Here is a 20,712-nt window from a genome sequence, read left to right as displayed (position 1 = left end):
TAGGTGCAATTTATGCCAAAAGAAGGAGTTTTTCTGTTGGCACAGTAACACGAGCTCCCTGAACAACATTTGCTATGCTGACATAAGCACTCTTCTGCCAGCATAGCTGTGCCTATAGTGGGGGTTTTACCAACATAACTAGGTCACTAGTTTCACACCCCTGACCAGTAAGTTATGCCAACAAACCTTGTAGTGTACACCTGGCCTGAGGCAGGTAACAAATAATCCCTGAATGAGAGGGGTCACACAGAGCAACTGAACAGGAAAAAATAGCTCTTCCCTAGGATCTAGAAGAGCCCCTTCAGAAGAGACAACTTCCAAGGAACACTGGATAACTTAACAGATTCCAAGGCCAGAAGAGACCATTGTGATCATCTAGTCTGACCTCCTGAATAACAGAAGCCATAGAACCTCCCCAAAATAATTCCTAGGCAGCACAGCTTTTAGAAAAATATCCAATCTTGATTTTAAAATTGCCAGTGATGAAGAACACACCACAAAGCTTTGTAAGTTGTTCCAATGGTTAATTACCTTCACATTCAAAAATGTATACCTTATTTACAGTCTGAATTTGTCAAGCTTCAACTTCCAGCCACTGGATCATGTTATACCTTTCTCTGCTAGACTGAGGAGCCCATTCTTAAATATTAGTTCCCCATCTAGGCACTTACAGACTGTAATCAAGTCATCCCTTAACCTTCTCTTTGTTCAGCTAAATATATTGAGCTCCTTGGGCCTCCTGCTATAAGGCATGTTTCTAATCCTTCAGTCATTCTCCTGGCTCTTCTCTGAACCCTCTCCAATTTATCACCATCCTTCTTGAATTGTGGGCACCAGAACTGGACACAGTATTCCAGCAGTGGTCGCACCAGTGTCAAACATAGAGGTAAAATAACCTCTCTACTCCTACTCGAGGTTCCCCTGGAGATGCATTTTAGGATTGTATTAGCTCTTTTGGCCACAGCATCGCACTCAGAGAATAATCATGTTCAGCTGATTATACACCAACACCCCCAATATTTTTCAAAGTCACTGCTTCCCAGGATAGTCTCACCCATCCTGGAAGTATGGCCTATATTCCTTGTTCCTAGATATATACATTTTGTGATATTAAAATGCACAGTGTTTTCTTGCACCTAGTTTACTAAGTGATCCATATCACTCTGAATCAGTGACTTGTCCTCTTCATTATTTACCACACCCCCAATTTGTGTCATCTGCAAACTTTATCATTGATAAGTTTATGTTTTCTTCCAGGTCATGGATAAAAATTTTAAATCGTGTGGGGCCAAGAACTGATCCCTGCAGAATCCTACTGGAAACACGCCTGCTCAATGACTATTCCCTATTTATAATTATATTTTCAGACCTATCAATCAGCCAGCGTTTAATCCATTTAATGTGTCATGTTAATATTATATTGTACTTGTTTTTTTAATCAAAATGTCATGTGGTACCAAGTCAAACGCCTTACAGAAGTCTATGTGTATATTACATCAACCTTCTTGCCTTTATCAACCAATCACATCAAAAAAGAAATAGTTAGTTTGACAGGATCTATTTTCCATAAACCCATCTTGATTTTCATTAATTACATTACTCCTCCTTTAATTCTTTATTAATAGCTGATACAGAGTTACTGTTCTGAGAAAAGGTGAAGGTAATTTTGTTTAATTTTATAAAATTCTTTTCCCACTCTCAAACCCTCTCCCCTTTTAATCCCCAACAAAACATTTCTGGAAGAGAAAAATGGTTACATAGGTGCAATAAAAAAAGTCAGCTGCAAACAAAGAAAAAAAATGTTCTTAAAAGTATGAAGAATGTATGTACACAGACAAACCTGTCATTAGTACAATCACTGTGTCTTTTATATACCACATTATTAAGCCTATGTGCTCGTTACTGTAATTTGGCAATTTATTTAAATCCATACTTGAAGTTGAAGTAAATCTCTAGCTAGACGGGAAGGCAAATAAAAGAGATATATTTTCAGCTTGTGTTGATCTAACAGATAAGCAGAAGTATGTTTATCTAAGGAGACCATCCCTTGGTAGGCAAGATTTATGTACTAAATCACCTTATAGAAACTCTCAGTAGAAACCCCATGAAGGGTTAGAACTTGTAGCTACACAGCTGCAGAGGGAAAGATACAATCTGGTAACAAGTGAGGCACCACCACACTGAATATTTGATTAGCGTGGCAACATAATTATGCTAAAGTTTAAATGTGCAACAGTTGCTACTACCTTGTGGCTTTGTAGGGCCCCTCTCTACTATGGAACATAAGAATTGTCATTTTGGATCAGACCCAACGTCCATCTAGTCTAGAAACCTGTTTCTGGCAGTGGACAGCACCATATGTCTCAATGCAAAAATCCAACAGTAGGCAGATACGATATAATCTGCCCTCATGAAGGTCTCATCCTAATCCTTATTAGAGATTGGCTTAAGGTTTTTATCCCTTCCAAAATTCTTTGTTTGTATTAACTGTTATAATTCTAGATATTCTTGTTAGCCAAATCAATATATAAGAATATGCCATATTGTGGGACCCAGTTGCTATGTGGTAGTGTACAAGATGGTTTTGTCTTGCCAATGTATGTTTTAACTATGTTCTGGAATCAAGGCAAAACCCCGTAAAAGTGGGTTCCACAGCATGCCAGAATTTTAGAGTACATAAGGCTTTAGTATACATTTCTCTACTGACTTAAGAATTTACAGTTCATTAAGTAAAAGTGCTACAGTAAGAATAGTCCTAATTACACTTAGGCTTTTTCTACACCTTGCATTATTTTGCACCAGTGGGGTGTTAAATTCTAGTGTGTTGCACACTAACTGGCCTGTGTGGACCCTACTAGCGTACACTAAAAGTTCCCTAGTGTGCGCTAATGTAGTCACCTTTCAAACTTTTAGTGCATGCCAGGAGGGTCTACACAGGCCAGTTAGTGTGCAACACACTACAATTTACAACCCTCTAGTGTGGATTTATGTGTGTGCACATGAACATCATGCCATCACTCTATACTTTGGAGCAGGCACAAATAGAAAGACACAAAAATCTTGCATGAGTGTACTTAAGTCAGCAAGATCCCAAGCGTCTTGTTCTGCTTTAAACCTGGCCTATTCACAAAAACAGAACAGGCACATAATGTGCATACTTGCAAAGAAATGTAGAGCCATGGACTGGTCATTGTAGGTTGCCCAATAAAAAGAAAGCACATGTTCATAATACTGTAGCACTCAATTCTTCAGGGTCAGAAGAAAGCTTACAAAAATGTATGTAATATTCTTAAGCTCCTTCATTTTCAGTTTAAACTGATTTTTAACTGAAAAATTCCCAGGTTTTATAAAAAGTATTACTCACTTTTTACCAATTTTCACCCTACTTTTCTATCATTATCAATGATACAAATCAGTATCAAATATATAAAAAATAACTTATTTTATTAGGAAGACACAATACATTGCATAAGATATATGTATTACGATAATACATTTGTCTGTGTGTATATGCAAAACTGCCTGTCGAAGTAAGGCTATGTATTAGTCTATAAGATATAACACAATGAAGAAACAGGCACACACACAAGCTCTGAAGTGCGTATGGATCTGAACATACCGATGTATCTCACGCCCACCACGTACACATTTCGAGCTGTTAGCAGATAATGGCTAAGGCTAGATTTAGTCATGGATATTTTTAGTAAAAATCATAGTAAAAGTCATGGACAGGTCACGGGCAACAAACAAAAATTCACGGCCCTGTGACCTGTCATGACTTGTACTATATACCCCTGACTAAATCATCAGGTGATCACTGCTGGGGGGCGGCCGGTGTGGCTGGCCCCGGAACCAGCTGCTTGGGCGGCCCTGGGGTCAGCCACACTGGCCCCCGCAGAAGTCACTGAGGTCGTGGAAAGTCATGGAATCTGTGACTTCCGCGACCTCCGTGACAAACACGGAGTAATAATAATGGTTTATAGATTTAACACACTAAAATGGGAAGAAAACAAAAATCTGTATCAGAGTGTGTTTCAGAACACAAGGAAGTATTCGAAAGTTTTAAAAATACAAAAACAGGAGAAAAGGATAAAGTTGAGTGTATGCGCTGCAAATGGTGTGGCCCAAGTATTAAATGTAAATATGTATAGGCTAATAGTTCTAAGTCTACAACAGTATACTGTTTATTCAAATGAAAAGTTTTATTTGGGAATTAGAGATGTATTGTTTTCTTAAACTCAGAGGTAACATTGTGTTTTGAGTTCTGTTTTAGTTCTGCAGCAAAACACATGGATGAAAGGAATTCAACGCATTAATCTACTGAATACTTTCCCCCATCTTTCTGTCCACCAAAATAAACCCCGATATTTATCAAGAAAAAATATTAATAGTTTTTTGCACTGATTTTCACCTGTTTTTGTTGTTGGGGTAATAAACACTGATAAATTCCAGGGAAAAAATAAATAAAATAAAAACTGAAAATGAAGGGTTCTAAATATTCTTAAAACAAATTTTTAAGGACTTTCAGCTTGACCCTGTCATTTTAAAAGCCAGCACCACCACCATCTCTGTCCCACCCCACAAATTTCATACAGTAGAAATTCTCTCTAAATAAATTAAGCTGCATTTGAAATAAAAGACATACGCTTGGAGGCAGCCACATTTTAAAGAAGGCCTTCATATTTACAGTAAACGAAATGTTAGTCAGAATTCCAGACAGTTGATCACTTGCTTGCATCTTGCTTAAAAGGTCAGTTTAATGTTAAAACATCATTTAGCTATTTAGGCAAAACTGTATCAGACTGAAAGATATTTTAAATAATGAAGTTAGTTTTCTGCTTTTTAAACCAACTGTAAAGCCATATGAAAAAACTCACCTCACTCTTGTCTTTAGGCTCCCAAACTAATGGTATGGCAAAGGGACGTTCCTCAATTCACAGATATGGCTGTGGTTGTGATGAGCAGGAGGATATGAAATACCAGTTTTAATCAAATTTTAGCTTGAAAGGCAATGCTAACTGCAGTAAACTGGGGAAAACTTTTGACAACCACTCCCCTCTCCCCAGCTCCTTTCTTCCCTTCCTCCTCCAAGCCAGTGCCATATTTCAAAGATTAACCTTCCAGGTGGTTTGTGGTTCCCTTTGGAACCCATCAATGCTGCTTCTAAATTGGTGTCAGAATGCTTACTACCGTCTATTACAAAGTACTCCTTCCATCCAACCATTGCGAAAGGTTAGGCACACTGCCTTGACTGGGAACAAAGGCTTCAAGCACTGATCCACCATATGTTGCATACCAAACAAAGGAAAGAATGAAAACAAGTGACATCATTATGCCTTTGAACAACATTTGAGATTGGCATTTGGAGATATATATTTGGGATGGGGGCAGGAGGAATTTGAAGAAGCACCTTCATCATCACTTTCAACAACTGAGTAAACAAGAGGATGGGCTGCATACAGCAGCTACTGCATCTCACTGATGAATGCTTGCTGTCTGTCAGACTTTCACTGTGAAATACTTGCAGTAAGAAAGACACTATCATGGATGCCAGATAACCATGACAAGTGTATCCCTGGCAACAAACAAGTAAACTCCATTTTCCCGGTAAGACTGAAGATTCCTTTACGTCCCACAAAGCCATGGAAGTTACTTTCCAAAGTACTGTGCAGATTTACTTTATAAAAAGTGACATTCAGTTAGGATCCACATTTTCTGTAAATAAGGGCCTTTCTTCTTATGTGGCATTTCCATTACAGGAAGGGGCGGGGCGTTCTGCAACCATGGTAGCTCGTTCTGTACAATCCTCTGCTAATCTCTTTGTGGATGAATAATCCTTTTGATCCACCCAGGATACTGCACCTCCATCGTCCATCCAAGATCTTCTTTTTCTGCCTTAGGTTCTTCTGCCATTAAATTTCCCTTTCAGTGACCATAAGCATGCATTGCCTGCAGAACCTCTTAATATTTCTTTTCATAAGATCTCTGACTAGTGTTTGCTGCGTTCCAATAATCTCCAATAGTTTTTCAATGGTTACTTGGTCCATCAACGATATTTTCAGAATTATTCTACAATACCATGATTTAAAGGATTGTAAGGACTTTTAGAAAACCCTATAGACCATAACAATGCCAATAATTGTTTCTTCATCCATAAAAACAAAGACAATATTTACTACACAGAGTTGTCATAAGGATTATTTAACATTTGTGAAGTGTTTTGAAGAAAAAGAAGAAATACAAGGTATTTTCATATTCCTGGTTTATGTACCATAAAATCTGGAGAGAATTTCACATGAATTATGTACAACATGACGTAAGTGTAATGTGCAATATGGACTGTTTTCTGCTTGATATGCAAAACCAAACAAAAGCTTATGTATACTGGACAACATTTATTTTGTGCAGTGTTGTTGTAGCCATGTTGGTTCCAAGGTATTAGAGAGCTCGGTGTAAGCTTGAAAGCTTGTTTCTCTCACCAACTGAAGTTGGTCCAATAAAACATATTACCTCACCCATCTTGTCTCTCTAATGTTTATTTCAGTCAAAAATGAGAGAGAAAATAAAATTTATTTATTCCTTAAATGTGTGGCAATTTTGATTAAGTAACTAATGGGTGCAGGTGCTGATTCTAGTCTTTCCTTCTTAAGGGAAACACTCACTAGCATTATTTATAGACAAACAAAGACCGCACTTTAAGATGTCAAGAATCCTGACAACATACCACAATTACCAAAAAATATTTCTAGCGCACAAGAGTAATAAAATTTGTATCAAAGCACACTTGCCTTCACTGTAGCAGATAAAATTTGTCATTTTAAAGGAAAAATGCTAGACATATGATAAAGAGGCCAATACTAAACTGCTTTAGGCTAACTGCAAAGTGGCACCTTTTGCAAAACTGTTCAAAAGAGTTTAAGAGCTCTTCATGATGTAGAAACCTTGGTCTTTAAATATTTGTATAAAATAGTCCCGGTGAGTGTTCACCTGCTGTCAGGGAACTCTAGAATTCAACTCTTTCCACTAATTACTTAACACACTCTCCAGCCCACCTCTTCAACTCATAAAATTCTTATGAGAGGAAGGTAATTCTTGCTCCTTTAGCCCCTCTAGAAAGTATGGGCTGTTGTTCCTTTGGACCAATTTCAAATATGGGTAGGTATTTTATTGCGGAATCTCATGAAACCACAGTGACAATGAAATGTAAGCATTTAGTCTGTACCCGGGTTGGAAACTGGACAAGGTACAGAGTATCAGAGGGGTAGCCGTGTTAGTCTGAATCTGTAAAAAGCAACAGAGGGTCCTGTGGCACCTTTAAGACTAACAGAAGTATTGGGAGCATAAGCTTTCGTGGGTAAGAACCTCACTTCTTCAGATGCAAGTCTGACAAGGTACAGACTCTATTGTAGTGAAAGAGTCATAGGAACTTTAGGCTTCTTTGGGCAGAGACCATGTCTTCTTCTGTTTGGAAAGCATCTAACATTGTAGATGCTACTGCAATACAAATAAATGCAATAATTGCCAAAAGTGGCAAGAACACTGGTTTTCAGTCCCATCCAAGAGGCAGCATGAAGACCCTTTTAGCACCATGCCAAGGCATTAATAAGTACTGACTCTGAGGGGGAAGTATGCTCTTCAGCTACTCAATCATCATCTCCACTTCCTGAAACACCTGGATCTTCCCTACCGGTCTCCCTGCAAGAACTAACCAGGCCCAAATTTGGATCAATCACCTTATATGAGATCAGACAAGATCATAGAAACAGGTGGTAAGGCTGCAGGCAAAATATACACTTCTCCAATAACAACAATGGAGTGGTCAGACTCAGAGGGCTTGTCTCCACTTACTGGGGGATCAACGTGTGGCGATCAATCCACCGGGGGGCGATTCAGCAGGTCTAAATTGACCACCGATTACTCTCCCATTGACTCCAGTACTCCACTGGAACAAGAAGCATAAGGTAAGTCGACGGGAGACTTTCTCCTGTTGACCCAGCACAGTGTAAACACCGCAATAAGTTGTCCTAAATTGTGTAATTTAGGTCGACTTAGTCCCGTAGTGTATACCTGCCCAGAGAAATGTACATTTTACCTACAGCCTTACCATCTCGATCTGTGATCTTGTTAGATGACCAGTTGATCCAAAATTGGGCCTGGTTAGCGGGGACGGCATGTATCTTAACTTTGTATTTCCTGGTTTTCAGGGGGTTTAAATTACATTACCTTCCGGCCCACCCAAGATCCCAGCTCAGATGGGCAGGGAAAGTGGCCCCCACCAGATCTCAGCACACACATGGGAGAGGAGAATGTGGGACTGATAGGGTCCCCCAACCCCTGCAATCCATCCCCATGTCCCCCCCAGTGTCCCACATGCTTCTCCCACTCCCCCAATTCCCATCCCCTCCCCCTGACCTGAGGCCCCCCCATCCCTCATCACAGCTCCAATCCCCTCTCCCCTATTCCCCCTTAATCCCCCCCATCCCTCCGAGCAAGCATTCACATCTATAAGTTTTCTTTTGGAAAATAGTTTGAGCACCTTCTGAATTATCTGCCATGTTCAAACTACACATCCTCAAAATAAAACTTCCCTTGACAGAGGCAGATAATAGCAAAATGCCCATATTTCATTTTCTGCTAATGGTAGGTTTCAAACTTACAATGCCTGGGAGTACGTCAGGTTTGCTGGCCAAAGCATATCCCCACGAGCCACTAAGCTCACATGGAAACTGGCTGGCTGAAAACTCATCTTGGCTAGTGTCTGATCTACACCCCAGCCTGTAACCAGTCCCTTGCAAGTGACTTTAGCGTGCCAGACCCCAAGGATCCACACGTTTCCCCAGGCGCAGGCCCGTGGCCTTCAAGACTTGCAAACTGGGTCTTTGGGCACCAGCAATCCTTCTCCATGGCTCCCTGAAGCAAGTCCAGTCAAGCCAGACTGCCAGGGAAGGCTTAGTTTTTACTCATTCAAGACACAATGCTCTCAGTAAGTATTTGCACTGACACCAGGCAATCTTTTCAAAAGAAGGTAACAATTTATTAGTCACCTGACACAGAGAATCTGAAAATCCTTCAGTTAGCATAGAGAAGCCAAGGGTAAGATGGAGTTCAGACTGGCAAAGATCACGGCTCCCTTCAGCCATGATGCTGTAGCTATCATCTTTGCTTCCTCTCCATTTCTTTGTGCCAGTCCCAGGTCAGAGCCCTGTGTCTCTGAGGGTATGTCTACACTGCCAATAAACACTCGCAGCTGGCCCATGTCAGCTGACTCTGGCTCACAGAGTTCGGGCTGTGGGGCTGTAAAACTGCAATATAACATTCAAACCTGGGCTCTAAGGATATGTCTACACAGCAACTAGACACCCGTGATGGCCATGCCAGACGACTTGGGCTTGCGGGGTTCGGGCTGCAGGGACATTTCATTGCTGTGTAGACTTCCATGCTCAGGCTGGAGCCTGGGTTCTAGGACCCTGCCTGCTGCACCAATGCAGCGTTTTAAGTGTAGACTTGCCCTGAAGCATGCATAGGGACAGAGGAGGGGGTGCAGGGACACATGAGGATGGTGGTCTGGCTGAGTTGGGGTGGAAGGGTGGCTGAGTGGGGATGCAGGGACACTTGGGGGCAGGGACAGATGTGCATGACTGAATGAGAGAAGCTAGAGGTCAGCCAGGGTCTGCAGGGGGGGAAGCTCCCTAACAATCCCTCCCCCGCCAAAGAAACCATACTTCTCCTACCCACACCCAACAATCCTCCAGGTTCGTTCCCAGGCTCCTTCCCAGCAATTACTTCCCTCTCCCTCAGTTCCTCTGTTACCCCAACTCCCCCAAGTCTTTGCACTGCTTCTGAGGGGTGCGAGGAATACATGTCTGTATTGTAATTTAAACGAATTATTACTCAAAGTTCTGAATTAATATGCCTAGTAAGGAATCCATTTGTCAAAAAACATTTCCTGAATCATTTTTGTTGTCTGTATTGTTACAGACATGCTGACTGGTATTTTGAAATAAATTACCAAGATAATTGAAACTGGTGCGATTACGTTGTGTTATTTTGGCAAATATAATATGCAGAATTTTAAAATATTGTGCACAGATTTTTTATGTTTTTGGCACAGAATTCCCCCAGGAGTAACTGTAGCAATAACAAGAGGAAATCTCCTCCTAATACATCAAAACGCCAAAAAGATATTTCATCCATTAGTCTTCGATTATACAATAATTTCTTATATTGAAATAATGTACACTCCATGTACCTATACATATGTTTATTGTACACATTTTACATCTCACTACTACAATATTCAGTACTAAAAAAGATTTCTTGTTCTCTTGTCTAGTTTTACACACAGAAAAGATATACAATGGGACCTGCACTCAGCATATGGCAACATACTAGTGCTATGTTCACTTTAACTTTTGCCCTGTTCAGAAAAGTTATTGGTAACTTGTTTTCATATAGTTTTTCTCCCATCCCTTCTCACTGTCACAGGATACTTAGCATTACTGCTTATCTGTAATCCTACTCCAAAAATTAAACAAAACAAAAAAACAAACATGGCCCACAACAAATAAGAGCTTCACAATTTTACAAGTTTCTATACAATTTTAGTTGGGAGTATTTCCTATACTTATTCTCCAGATCAGGAAATGTTCTTACATCTGGTGAATTAATGCGTCTTCAGCTGCATTGAAATAAAACTGAATAGGGCAATCACAGACACAGAAGAAGTTGTAATTTTGGTCTCTTGAAACAACTGCACTGGTAAAATTGAGTTTTCCCTTAAAATGCCAAGTGGATTCTTGCTTCCAATAACAAATAAAAGATTCTACCTCCCACCCCACCCTAACCTCCTTAGTTTTTCTATAAGATCCGTGTACTGTACCCTGTTCTGTGGAGATAAGACAAGAAGAATTAGTTCTCTCCATACTCATCCTTTAGGTACTCAAACATTTAAGTACTTTTTTTGTTTTTAATAATCACACACACGCACACAAATTTAGTGCAGAGTCTTAACATTACATTTCTTGAGGGGTAAGAGTAGGCAGGGAGAATGACTGTTGGAAGCATGTCACTACAGACGGTGGGGAAAAAATCTTAGACATGATGAAATTGAAGGTTCCACTGCTTCCAGCGATTTTTTAGGGTTCTTCACCTAGCTGTTTAAAGTAGGAAGAATAGCCAGAGGGCCAACCTTTCTCACCAATGAACCAATGGCTTCAAGTGTTGACAGTCAGCAAGTCTTTCAAAAACAACAACAACAAAAAACCCTCTACATTAAATGTGCAGGAAAGTAAGACTGGCAACATAGATACTTTTAAAAGATGAGAAGAACTATCTAGTGCTCAAGTTCATCAGTTTTTGACTGAAAAAACTAAGATAATGAGAAATAAGCAATGAAGAGCACCATTGTGTTGATGTTTTAATAGCAAGGGGACAAGGAAAAGAGAACTAAACACAACTTTTTAAGAAAAACTGTAGCATGATGCTTCCACCAATATTAGTAATTCAGTGATAAATACACTATAGTTAACAGGAATACCTTATTTACACTTTTCCCCTGAAGAGTAAAGTTCCTAATCCAACAACTCAGTAATAGTTTCATAAATAAGCAAAACATCAATTAGGACTTCAAAACAAAGAGTCTTTCTGCAGATGGAAACCAAAAGAAAAAATAAAACTAATAGTGGAATGTGCAGCAAACAGTTTCATTTTGTAAAACAATTATGACAGAGGGCAATAGCTTTATCATTCTATGATTGGAAAAAAAGAACAAACACTTAGCTGGAAAGGGTTCCATATAGATAGAATTTTGTTCTGTTTGCTGAAACATCTGTTTGAGAAGATTAAGAATTAGGCTCTATGGAAACTGAAATTCCTTATATTTCAGTTCAGGATAACTTCAGTGACCACTCAGGGAAACTTCATTGATAAGACCAACTCTAATCTCAAATTTGGCCAGAAAGCAACTCACCGCTCTAGGTGCTAACCACACAAAGTTATTATAAATGGTGCTGCAAGACTGATTGTGTTCAGATAAGACAATCCAACTGGTTTCCCTCTGCTATACATGTTAGATTCAAGCTACAGTTAGAGGCCAGTAGTTTGTATCTCTCCAGTATGCCAAAGCCATTTATATGGGAAAGAAGAATTAAGATGAGAAATTAGTAACGAAGGAAGCATAACATGATATGGTGCTATTTTAGACCAGGTGGATGAAGTTTTTAAACTCAATTTCATTAGTCAGCTTTTTTATTTTTTTTAATGCAAGTAATGTTTATCGTAAAAGTTTGGTAACACCAAATATATAGGGTAGGGAGGCAGATATGGGTCTAAAAATCAAGGAGCCAAGAAACATGATGCTTTGATTACTTGTGGCACCTTAGAGACTAACAAATTTGTTAGTCTCTAAGGTGCCACAAGTACTCCTGTTCTTTTTGTGGATACAGACTAACACGGCTGCTACTCTGAAACCTGATGCTTTGATTGTTTTCCTGTAACTAAAAGGTAAATTTATCACTGTTTTTCAAAGCCAGAACAGTTAAGTTGGACAACTTTTGAATGCAAGACGGTCTATACTACAGAAAGTGCAGTGACTCACATCTGCTGTTAAAAGCACTTGTCCGACTAGTGTGGATTCTGACGAGTTCAACAGGTGCAGCAAAGCATACCAGACACTTGACAGATTGAGAAGGGGCAACTGCATTTAACACCCAGTGTCAATCAGCAGTTTCTGTAGTGTAGACACAGCCCAAGAATCTGCATGAAAGTTTTATCTGTTCCAGTGTAAGTGGAATCAATGCATACAAACCTAATTGTAAGTTTAATCAGTTAGTCACAATAGACTCTAGCAAAAAGAAATTGTTATAGTACAGACAAAGGTAAAACAAAAATTCCAAATGTAACACTTCACATCAAAAGAAATGCTGTCAAGACAGGTCAGATGTTCACCACTTTACTATTAAGAACTCAGATTCAGAACAGCAATTCACCTGTTGTCAAATATTTGTGATTCTGGACCCTGAACTGTTAGCTCTAGAGTGGAAGAAAGGATGAAAGATCAGTTAAGTTTACATTAGACTTGAAAATATAAGTTTGCTGAAATCATGAGCAGTTTATTAGCAGTCAGAAGGGAGACCAATTATCAACAGTGTTGTAACACTTCCTCACCTTCCCCTACTACTACACCCCTTCCCCTGAAAAGAAAGAGGAAACAAAGATCCAAGGAGAGATGGTGGCCTCAAGAACAAAAGTAGTGCTCAAGGAAAATGAGATGTCAAACTGCCCAATATGCTAAGGGCTTGTCTTCACGTACAGCGTTACAGCAGTTCAGCTGTACATTGTGCTCTGTACAGTGGTGCAGCTGTGCTGCTGTAGCACTGTATACAAAGATGCTATTATGCCAATGGGAGTTTCTCCCGTTGGCATAGTTAATCCCACCTCCCCGAGAGGCGGTAGGTATGTTAGCAGAAGCTCTCCTGTCAACACAGCGCTGGCTGCACGGGGATTAGGTTAGTATAACTATGTTACTCAGGGGTGTAGATTTTTCATACCCCTGAGCAATGTAGATATACTGATAGAGGTCTGCAGTATAGACCTGGCCTAACACATGCACTGACAGAAGTTTCAACATAAACAGAGTTCCAAGAAAAAGTGACACTGAAAGTTATGAAATAATTATTACTATTGATCTGGGTGCCTATACATTAAATTAACATTTTATTAACCCCATCACCAGCCTCCTAAGAGAATCCATGGCACAGCAATATTATAGTTGGTTTAGGCTGTCAAATCCTCAGGGTTTTCTCTTCTCCATTTTGTAGTTACATGCTGTCTGCTCATGTACAGTGGAGCCATTCAGAAGTAGGCTTCTTATTTATTTTTAAACCATTCTTTCATCGTTTTCTGCACATGCTTCTTCTTCATCTTAACAGAGGTAGGGCAGATTTCAGCGAGAAAAGGACAAGTGACATATTTTCTGCTTTTCAATAATAAGAAACAAAAAATCCTTATCCCAATTCATTGCACTAGTGATGAGGGGGGTAGAATCTTAATTTTATTGTGTACAATATTTACTGCCAAGGGCTAATGAGGCCAGTTTATGCAAAGCACTCTGAGATTATTTTATGTAAGATGCTATTAATATAGCATTTTGCATTTCTATATTTTCTTCTTTATAGCACCTTCCAAATGTCCACATACAATTTGATCAACCGATACAGCTAGACACTTAGTTTAGCTTGACATGCTCAGGGAGTATATCCCCTCCCTTCCGCTCCCTGCCTCTCCTCTCCTATTTGCTTCCATGGGTCAGACACAGAGGTCTTTTCAGACACTTATACAAACACAAACAAAAGCAACATCCCACAGCACAGCCCTTCTAATGCAGTGATTCTGCCTGTGCACGGCACACACAGCGAAATCCCAACTGAAATCAAGGGGCCAGGCCTTCATGGGGTGACCAGATGTCCCGATTCTATAGGGACAGTATTGATCGGTGGGGCTTTGTCTCATATAGGCATGTATTACCCCTCCCCCACCCTGGTTTCTCACACTTGCTATCTGGTCACCCTGGGCCTCCCCCAGCCACACCGACAAGGAGCTGAAAACGGAAGAGCTGAAGGGAGACAAGGCTCTCGCGGCCGCTAATGGTCCCCGCTCTCCTGCTACAGCGCTGACCTTTCACACACACATCACAGCCCGCGGCTGCAGGGCAGGGGCTGAGCCTCAACCCACCGCCAGCGAAGTCCGCGGGGTGGAAGCGGCCGACGAGGGTCCCAGGCTGGGCGGAGCCGCCCTCCCCGGGGTAGCTCCTCCTCTCCCTGCAGCGCCGGGGAGGGGGACGGGGACGGGGGCAGCGCAAGGGGGCAATGCCCGGCAGCGGCAGAGGGGTGGGAGGAGAAAGGAGAGCGGCTGCTTTGCGAGAACTGCTAGAGACAGGAGCTGCTGCAGCCGCCGCTGAGCCCCAGCCCCGCGCCATGTGCATCCCGGGCGCACACACCGGGAAGACTGTCGAGATGTCAACTTCCAGGGGAAGTGAACGACCCCCGCCCCCCGGGGGGGTGAAAATTCCCACCCATCCCCAGCAGCAATGGGGGTGGCAGCGGAGCTGGGGCCAGGGAGCAGTTGTCTCAGTGCGGTGCGCTGGGGAAAGCGAAAGGAGCTAGGATGCTCTGGTGAAAGACGCCCACTGAGCGGGGTCGCAGGGAGAGGGAAGGAGCAGATAAGGGCGCACCAAGGAGACAGCGGCTTGGGGAAGGGGTGGATGGCAAGAGGGCGCTAGGGAAGGGCTGCAGCGAGGAGCGGGGGGCTGGGGAAGGCAGAGGGGCTGGAGGAGGAGCTCCCCGGGGAAGGGCTGCGCTCGGCAGACGCGCACACGACACCGGCTAAGAGGCAGCCCCAGCCAAGGCCACAGCTATGCACCGCACAGACAGCAGCAATGCCCCGACCCCCCTCCTCCCCTGCACCAACCCCCTTCAGCCAGAGCAGCACAAACCTGCCGCCGCCGCCTCCGGATTAGCTGGAGCTGCTCCTGCCCGGCTCCAGCTCCCTGGCCGCCGCCACCTCCAGCAGCGATTGCCCTGCTCAGAGCCGGCCCTGGGTGCTGGCACCGCCGCTGCTCCCCGGGAGGCGAGGTGGGGTGGGGGTAGGATCGGGGCGGCCGGCTGGGTCCCTGCGAGTCTCTTTCATTGAGTGCGGCAGATGCTGCCGTCTCCGCTGCTCCTCTCCCAGCAGCCGCTACTTCCTGTGCAACGATGGTTCAGTTCCTCCCGGGCCGCTGGGGGCAGGAGAGCTGGGCTCTGGGGGGAGGTCGGGGCCGGTGTGGGGCTCTAGCTCTCGCCCCCTTGCCCTAGCCCAGCAATGCAACCCTGCTGCTGCTACCGCCCAGCCCTGGCCTCCCTCTCCCACCTGGGGCACCGAGAAGCCGCCGCTCCCCCACCCCAACCTCACGCGCCCCCCTGCAGCCTGCCTGCCCCGCCTTCGGCCTCACGCGTCTGTCCTGGAGCCGGAGAGCTGCAGGAGCCCGGCTGCTTCACCCCAGCGTCACCCCCGCAGGAGGGTGAAGGGGGCACAGTCGCAGACCTGCTGGCTGGCTGGGAAACTCGCAGCGGGATGGGTTTGCAGCAGTATGCATTAAAGTCCCTGCCTCTGGGGCTGAATGAGTGTGATTGATTTACCCTCCTAATTTTTCCAGGTCTCATTCATTCACCTCCGTTGCAGGGTGTGGCAGCCCCAGGCATGGGCCCAGCACCTCTTTGCAATGCTTAATTTGTAATGAAAGAGGTGCTGGGGCTCAACCAATTTTTTTTACTTTCATAACTGACAGGGCAAACCCAGAGGTGCCGGGTTTTAGGGCCTGGTCTACACTACGACTTTAATTCGGATTTAGCAGCGTTAAATCGAATTAACCCTGCACCTGTCCACACAACAAAGCCATTTAATTCGAAATAAAGGGCTCTTTAAATCGATTTCTGTACTCCACCCCGACGAGCGGAGTAGCGCAAAAATCGATTTTATCATTTCGAATTAGGGTTAGTGTGGCCGCAATTCGATGGTATTGGCCTCCAGGAGCTATCCCACAGTGCACCATTGTGACCACTCTGGACAGCAATCTGAACTCGGATGCATTGGCCAGGTAGACAGGAAAAGCCCCGCGAACATTTGAATTTCATTTCCTGTTTGTCCAGCGTGGAGAGCACAGGTGACCACAGAGAGCTCATCAGCACAGGTAACCATGCAGGCCGATAATCGGCATGGACCGTACTGGAGGTACTGGATCTGATCACTATATGGGGAGAGGATTCAGTGCTAGCAGAACTTCGTTCAAAAAGACTAAATGCAAAAACTTTTGAAAAAATCTCCAAGGGCATGATGGAGAGAGGCCACAATAGGGACTCAGATCAGTGCCGCATGAAAGTCAAGGAGCTCAGACAAGCCTATCAAAAAACAAAGGAGGCAAACGGTCGCTCCGGGTCAGAGCCGCTACGACGAGCTGCATGCAGTTCTGGGGGGGACGCCACCACTACCCCACCTCTGACCATGGATTCCGAGGCGGGGGTAATCTCATCAGCCACACCTGAGGATTCTGCGTACGGGGAAGAGGAGGAGGAGGAGGACGAGCTTGCAGAGAGCACCCAGCACTCCGTTCTCCCCAACAGCCAGGATCTTTTTCTCAGCCTGACTAAAGTATCCTCCCAACCCTCCCAATCCAGTATCCAAGACCACGACCCTATGGAAGGGACCTCAGGTGACTTTACCTTTTAAAATATAAAACTTGTTTTAAAAGCAAGGGTTTTTAATGATTACTTTGCCCTGAGGACTTGGGATGCATTCGCAGCCAGTACAGCTACTGGAAAAGTCTGTTAACGTGTCTGGGGATGGAGCGGAAATCCTCCAGGGACATCTCCATGAAGCTCTCCTGGAGGTACTCCAAAAGCCTTGCCACAAGGTTTCTGGGCAGTGCAGCCTTATTCCGTCCTCCATGGTAGGACACTTGACCGTGCCATGCTTGCAGCAAGTAATCTGGTATCATTGCATGACAAAGCCTGGCAGCGTATGGTCCCGGTGTTTGCTGTCATTCAAGCAACATCCGTTCTTTATCTTGCTGTGTAATCCTCAGGAGAGTGATATCGCTCATGGTAACCTGGTTGAAATACGGGAATTTAATTAAGGGGACAGAGGTGGCCATTCCTACTGGGCTGTTTGCCTGTGGCTGAAAAGAAATTCTTCCCTGCAGTTAGCCAAGCCGGGGAGAGGGAGGGAGAGATCATTGGCGCTGAGCTTTTTGCATTTGGCTAGCAGGGATCTTCCCTGATACCAGCCATGCGGTGGGGGGAGGGGCAAAGCGATCATCCCAGAGAATTCATGGCGGGGTGGGGGGTGTTAGTTTGGTTTCTGCAGGGATCTTCCCTGATACCAGCCACGCGGTGGGGGGAGGGATAAAGCGATCATCCAGAGAATTGGATGGCGGGTGGGGTTGGTTAGTTTGTTTTCTGCTGCTGAATGTTAACAGGAAAACCGCAGCACTCAATGGGCTTTGCTTGGTATGTGGGAAAGGAGGGCGCAGAAGCCAAAAGATAATGGCTTACCGTGGCCGCATGCAAGCCGAATTCTGTTGCCCGGACCTGCATCTGTGATCTCTAGCAGCAAAGCCACAGACACTCAATATTAAGAGGCAAAATGCGACCTTGCACAGAAATCACATGTGCTATGTAATGTGAATAGTGTTGGTCACCGTGAAAGAGTATAAGGATTGTTCTGCAAAATGTATCTTTTTAAAAAATTCTCTCCTTTTTTCCATCCCTCCAGCAGCTGCAAATTCTTCAAGCCTCCCTCCTCCATCCCGAAGGCTATCACAGATAAGGCGTCGGAAAAAGAAGACGCGAGACGAGATGTTCCCGGAAATCATGGAATCCACCCGCAGTGACAGAGCTCATCTGAATGAGTGGAAGGACACGGTTTCAAAGTATAGGAAAGAAGCCAGTGAACGTGAGGACAGGAGGGACCAGCGTGAGGACATGAGGGACCAACGTGAGGAGAGGAGAGACGCTCGAGATGAGAGGTGGCGGCAGGAAGATAAGAGGGGGCAGGCTGCAACGCTGGGGCTGCTGCGTGAGCAAACAGACATGCTCTGGTGGAGCTTCAGGAACGGCAGCAGGATAACAGAGTGCCGCTAAAGCCCCTGTATAACTCCCTTCCCCCCTCCCCATTTTCCATAGCCTCCTCACCCAGACGTGTAAGAACACGGGGGGGGGGGGGGAAGGAGGCTCCGTACACCTTCCCATTCCACCCCAGTGGACAGCCCAAGGAAAAGGCTGTCATTTTTTTAACCTTTTTTTAGTGGCCTTTTCCTTCCCGCCGATCCTCCTCCCAAACCCCACCCGGGTTCCCTCCCTCTTTTTATAATCTATTAATAAAGAATACATGATTTTTAAACGATAGTGACTTTATTTGGTTTGAAAGCAAGCTTGGGGAAGGCGGAGGGTGGGTTCCTTACAGAGAATGAGTCAATAAAGGGGGCGGGTTTTCATGAAGGAGAAACAAACAGATACTTCACACTGTAGCCTGGCCAGTCATGAAACTGGTTTTCAAAGCTTCTCTGATGCACAGCGCTTCCTGGTGTGCTCTTCTAATTGCCCTGGTGTCTGGCTGCGCGTAATCAGCAGCCAGGCGATTTGCCTCAGCCTCCCACCCCGCCATAAATGTCTCTCCCTTACTTTCACAGAGATTGTGGAGCACACAGCAAGCACCAATAACAATGGGGAGATTGGTTTGGCTGAGGTCTGAGCGAGTCAGTAACGATCGCCAGCAACCTTTTAAACGGCCAAATGCACATTCTACCACCATTCTGCACTTGCTCAGCCTGTAGTTGAACAGCTCCTGACTCCTGTCCAGGCTGCCTGTGTATGGCTTCATGAGCCATGGCATTAAGGGGTAGGCTGGGTCCCCAAGAATAACTATTGGCATTTCAACATCCCCAACGGTTATTTTCTGGTCCGGAAAGTAAGTCCCTTGCTGCAGCCCTTTAAACAGAGTAGTGTTCCTGAAGACGCGAGTGTCATGAACCCTTCCCGGCCAGCCCACGTTGAGGTTGGTGAAACGTCCCTTGTGATCCACAAGTGCTTGCAGCACCATTGAAAAGTACCCCTTGCGGTTTATGTACTGGGTACCCTGGTGCTCCGGTGCCAAGATAGGAATATGGGTTCTATCTATCGCCCCACCTCAGTTAGGGAATCCCATTGCAGCAAAGCCATCCACTATGACCTGCACATTTTCCAGAATCATTACCTTTCGTAACAGCACCTGAGTGATTGCTTTGGCTACTTGCATCACAGCAGCCCCCACAGTAGATTTGCCCACTCCAAATTGATTCCCGACTGACTGGTTGCTGTCTGGCATTGCAAGCTTCCACAGGGCTATCGCCACTCGCTTCTCAACTGTGAGGGCTGCTCTCATCTTGGTATTCTGGCGCTTCAGGGCAGGGGACAGCAAGTCACAAAGTTCCATGAAAGTGCCCTTACGCATGCGAAAGTTCCGCAGCCACTGGGAATCATCCCACACCTGCAACACTATGCAGTCCCACCAGTCTGTGCTTGTTTCCCTTGCCCAGAATCGGCGTTCCATGGATAGAACCTGCCCCATTAACAACATGATCTCCAAAGCACCGGGGCCCGCGGTTTGACAGAATTCTGTGTCCGTGTCCATGTCCATGTCCATGTCCTCATCACGCTTGTCGCTGCGCTGCCGCCGCCACTGCCTCCTCGCCTCGTTTTTCTGGTCCTGGCTCAGCATAAACTCCACAAGAATGCACGAGGTGTTTACAACGTTCATGACTGCTGTCTTGAGCTGAGCGGGCTCCATGCTTGCCGTGGTATGGAGTCTGCAGTGTTCACCCAGGAAAAAAGGTGTGAAATGGTTGTCTGCCGTCCGTTGCTTTCATGCAGGGAGGGAGGGAGGGGTGAGGCTGTACCCAGAACCACCTGCGACAATGTTTTTTGTCCCATCAGGCACTGGGATCTCAACCCGGAATTCCAATGGGCAGGGGAGACTGCGGGAGCTATGGGATAGCTACCCACAGTGCAACGCTCCAGAAATCGACGCTAGCCCCGGAACATGGACGCACACCGCCGAATTAATGTGCTTAGTGTGGCCGTATACATTCGACTTTATACAATCTGTTTCCCAAATTCGAATTATATAAATTCGGATTAATCCCGT

The 20,712-nt window shown here is 44.5% G+C and overlaps 2 protein-coding genes across 5 annotated transcripts in view; one reads left to right on the top strand and one right to left on the bottom strand.

Annotated features, from left to right (window-relative positions):
* The window catches only part of AGPAT3 (1-acylglycerol-3-phosphate O-acyltransferase 3), a 187,070-nt gene that overhangs the window by 121,629 nt on the left and 44,729 nt on the right, over nucleotides 1–20,712 (bottom strand). Inside the window, exon 1 of one of the 3 annotated variants that reach the window (XM_054005239.1) lies at nucleotides 15,491–15,578. The exons of 1 other annotated variant lie outside the window; for it this stretch is intronic. The gene's annotated coding sequence lies outside the window, so the exon portion shown is untranslated. Of the gene's footprint in view, nucleotides 1–14,730; nucleotides 14,748–15,490; nucleotides 15,579–20,712 lie in introns of those variants that run through there. One more of the 3 variants, XM_054005258.1, reaches the window with a different exon arrangement.
* Nucleotides 16,864–18,752, top strand: LOC128823154 (SRRM2 protein homolog rsr-2-like). 2 transcript variants are annotated; one of them, XM_054005280.1, is made up of 2 exons: nucleotides 16,864–17,242; nucleotides 18,307–18,752. In XM_054005280.1, the coding sequence occupies exons 1-2, from the start codon at nucleotides 16,864–16,866 to the stop codon at nucleotides 18,669–18,671; spliced, it is 744 nt and encodes a 247-aa protein (XP_053861255.1). In that variant the 3' UTR covers nucleotides 18,672–18,752. The 2 variants fall into 2 exon arrangements, with proteins under 2 accessions (XP_053861255.1, XP_053861248.1); XM_054005273.1 differs by having other exon boundaries at nucleotides 18,304–18,752.

Source organism: Malaclemys terrapin, chromosome 1 (genome assembly GCF_027887155.1).
Source record: "Malaclemys terrapin pileata isolate rMalTer1 chromosome 1, rMalTer1.hap1, whole genome shotgun sequence".
In the NCBI taxonomy this organism is placed as follows: domain Eukaryota; kingdom Metazoa; phylum Chordata; order Testudines; family Emydidae; genus Malaclemys; species Malaclemys terrapin.
The sequence above is the reverse complement of the archived record's forward strand: the minus strand, read 5'-3'. Positions and strand labels throughout refer to the sequence as shown.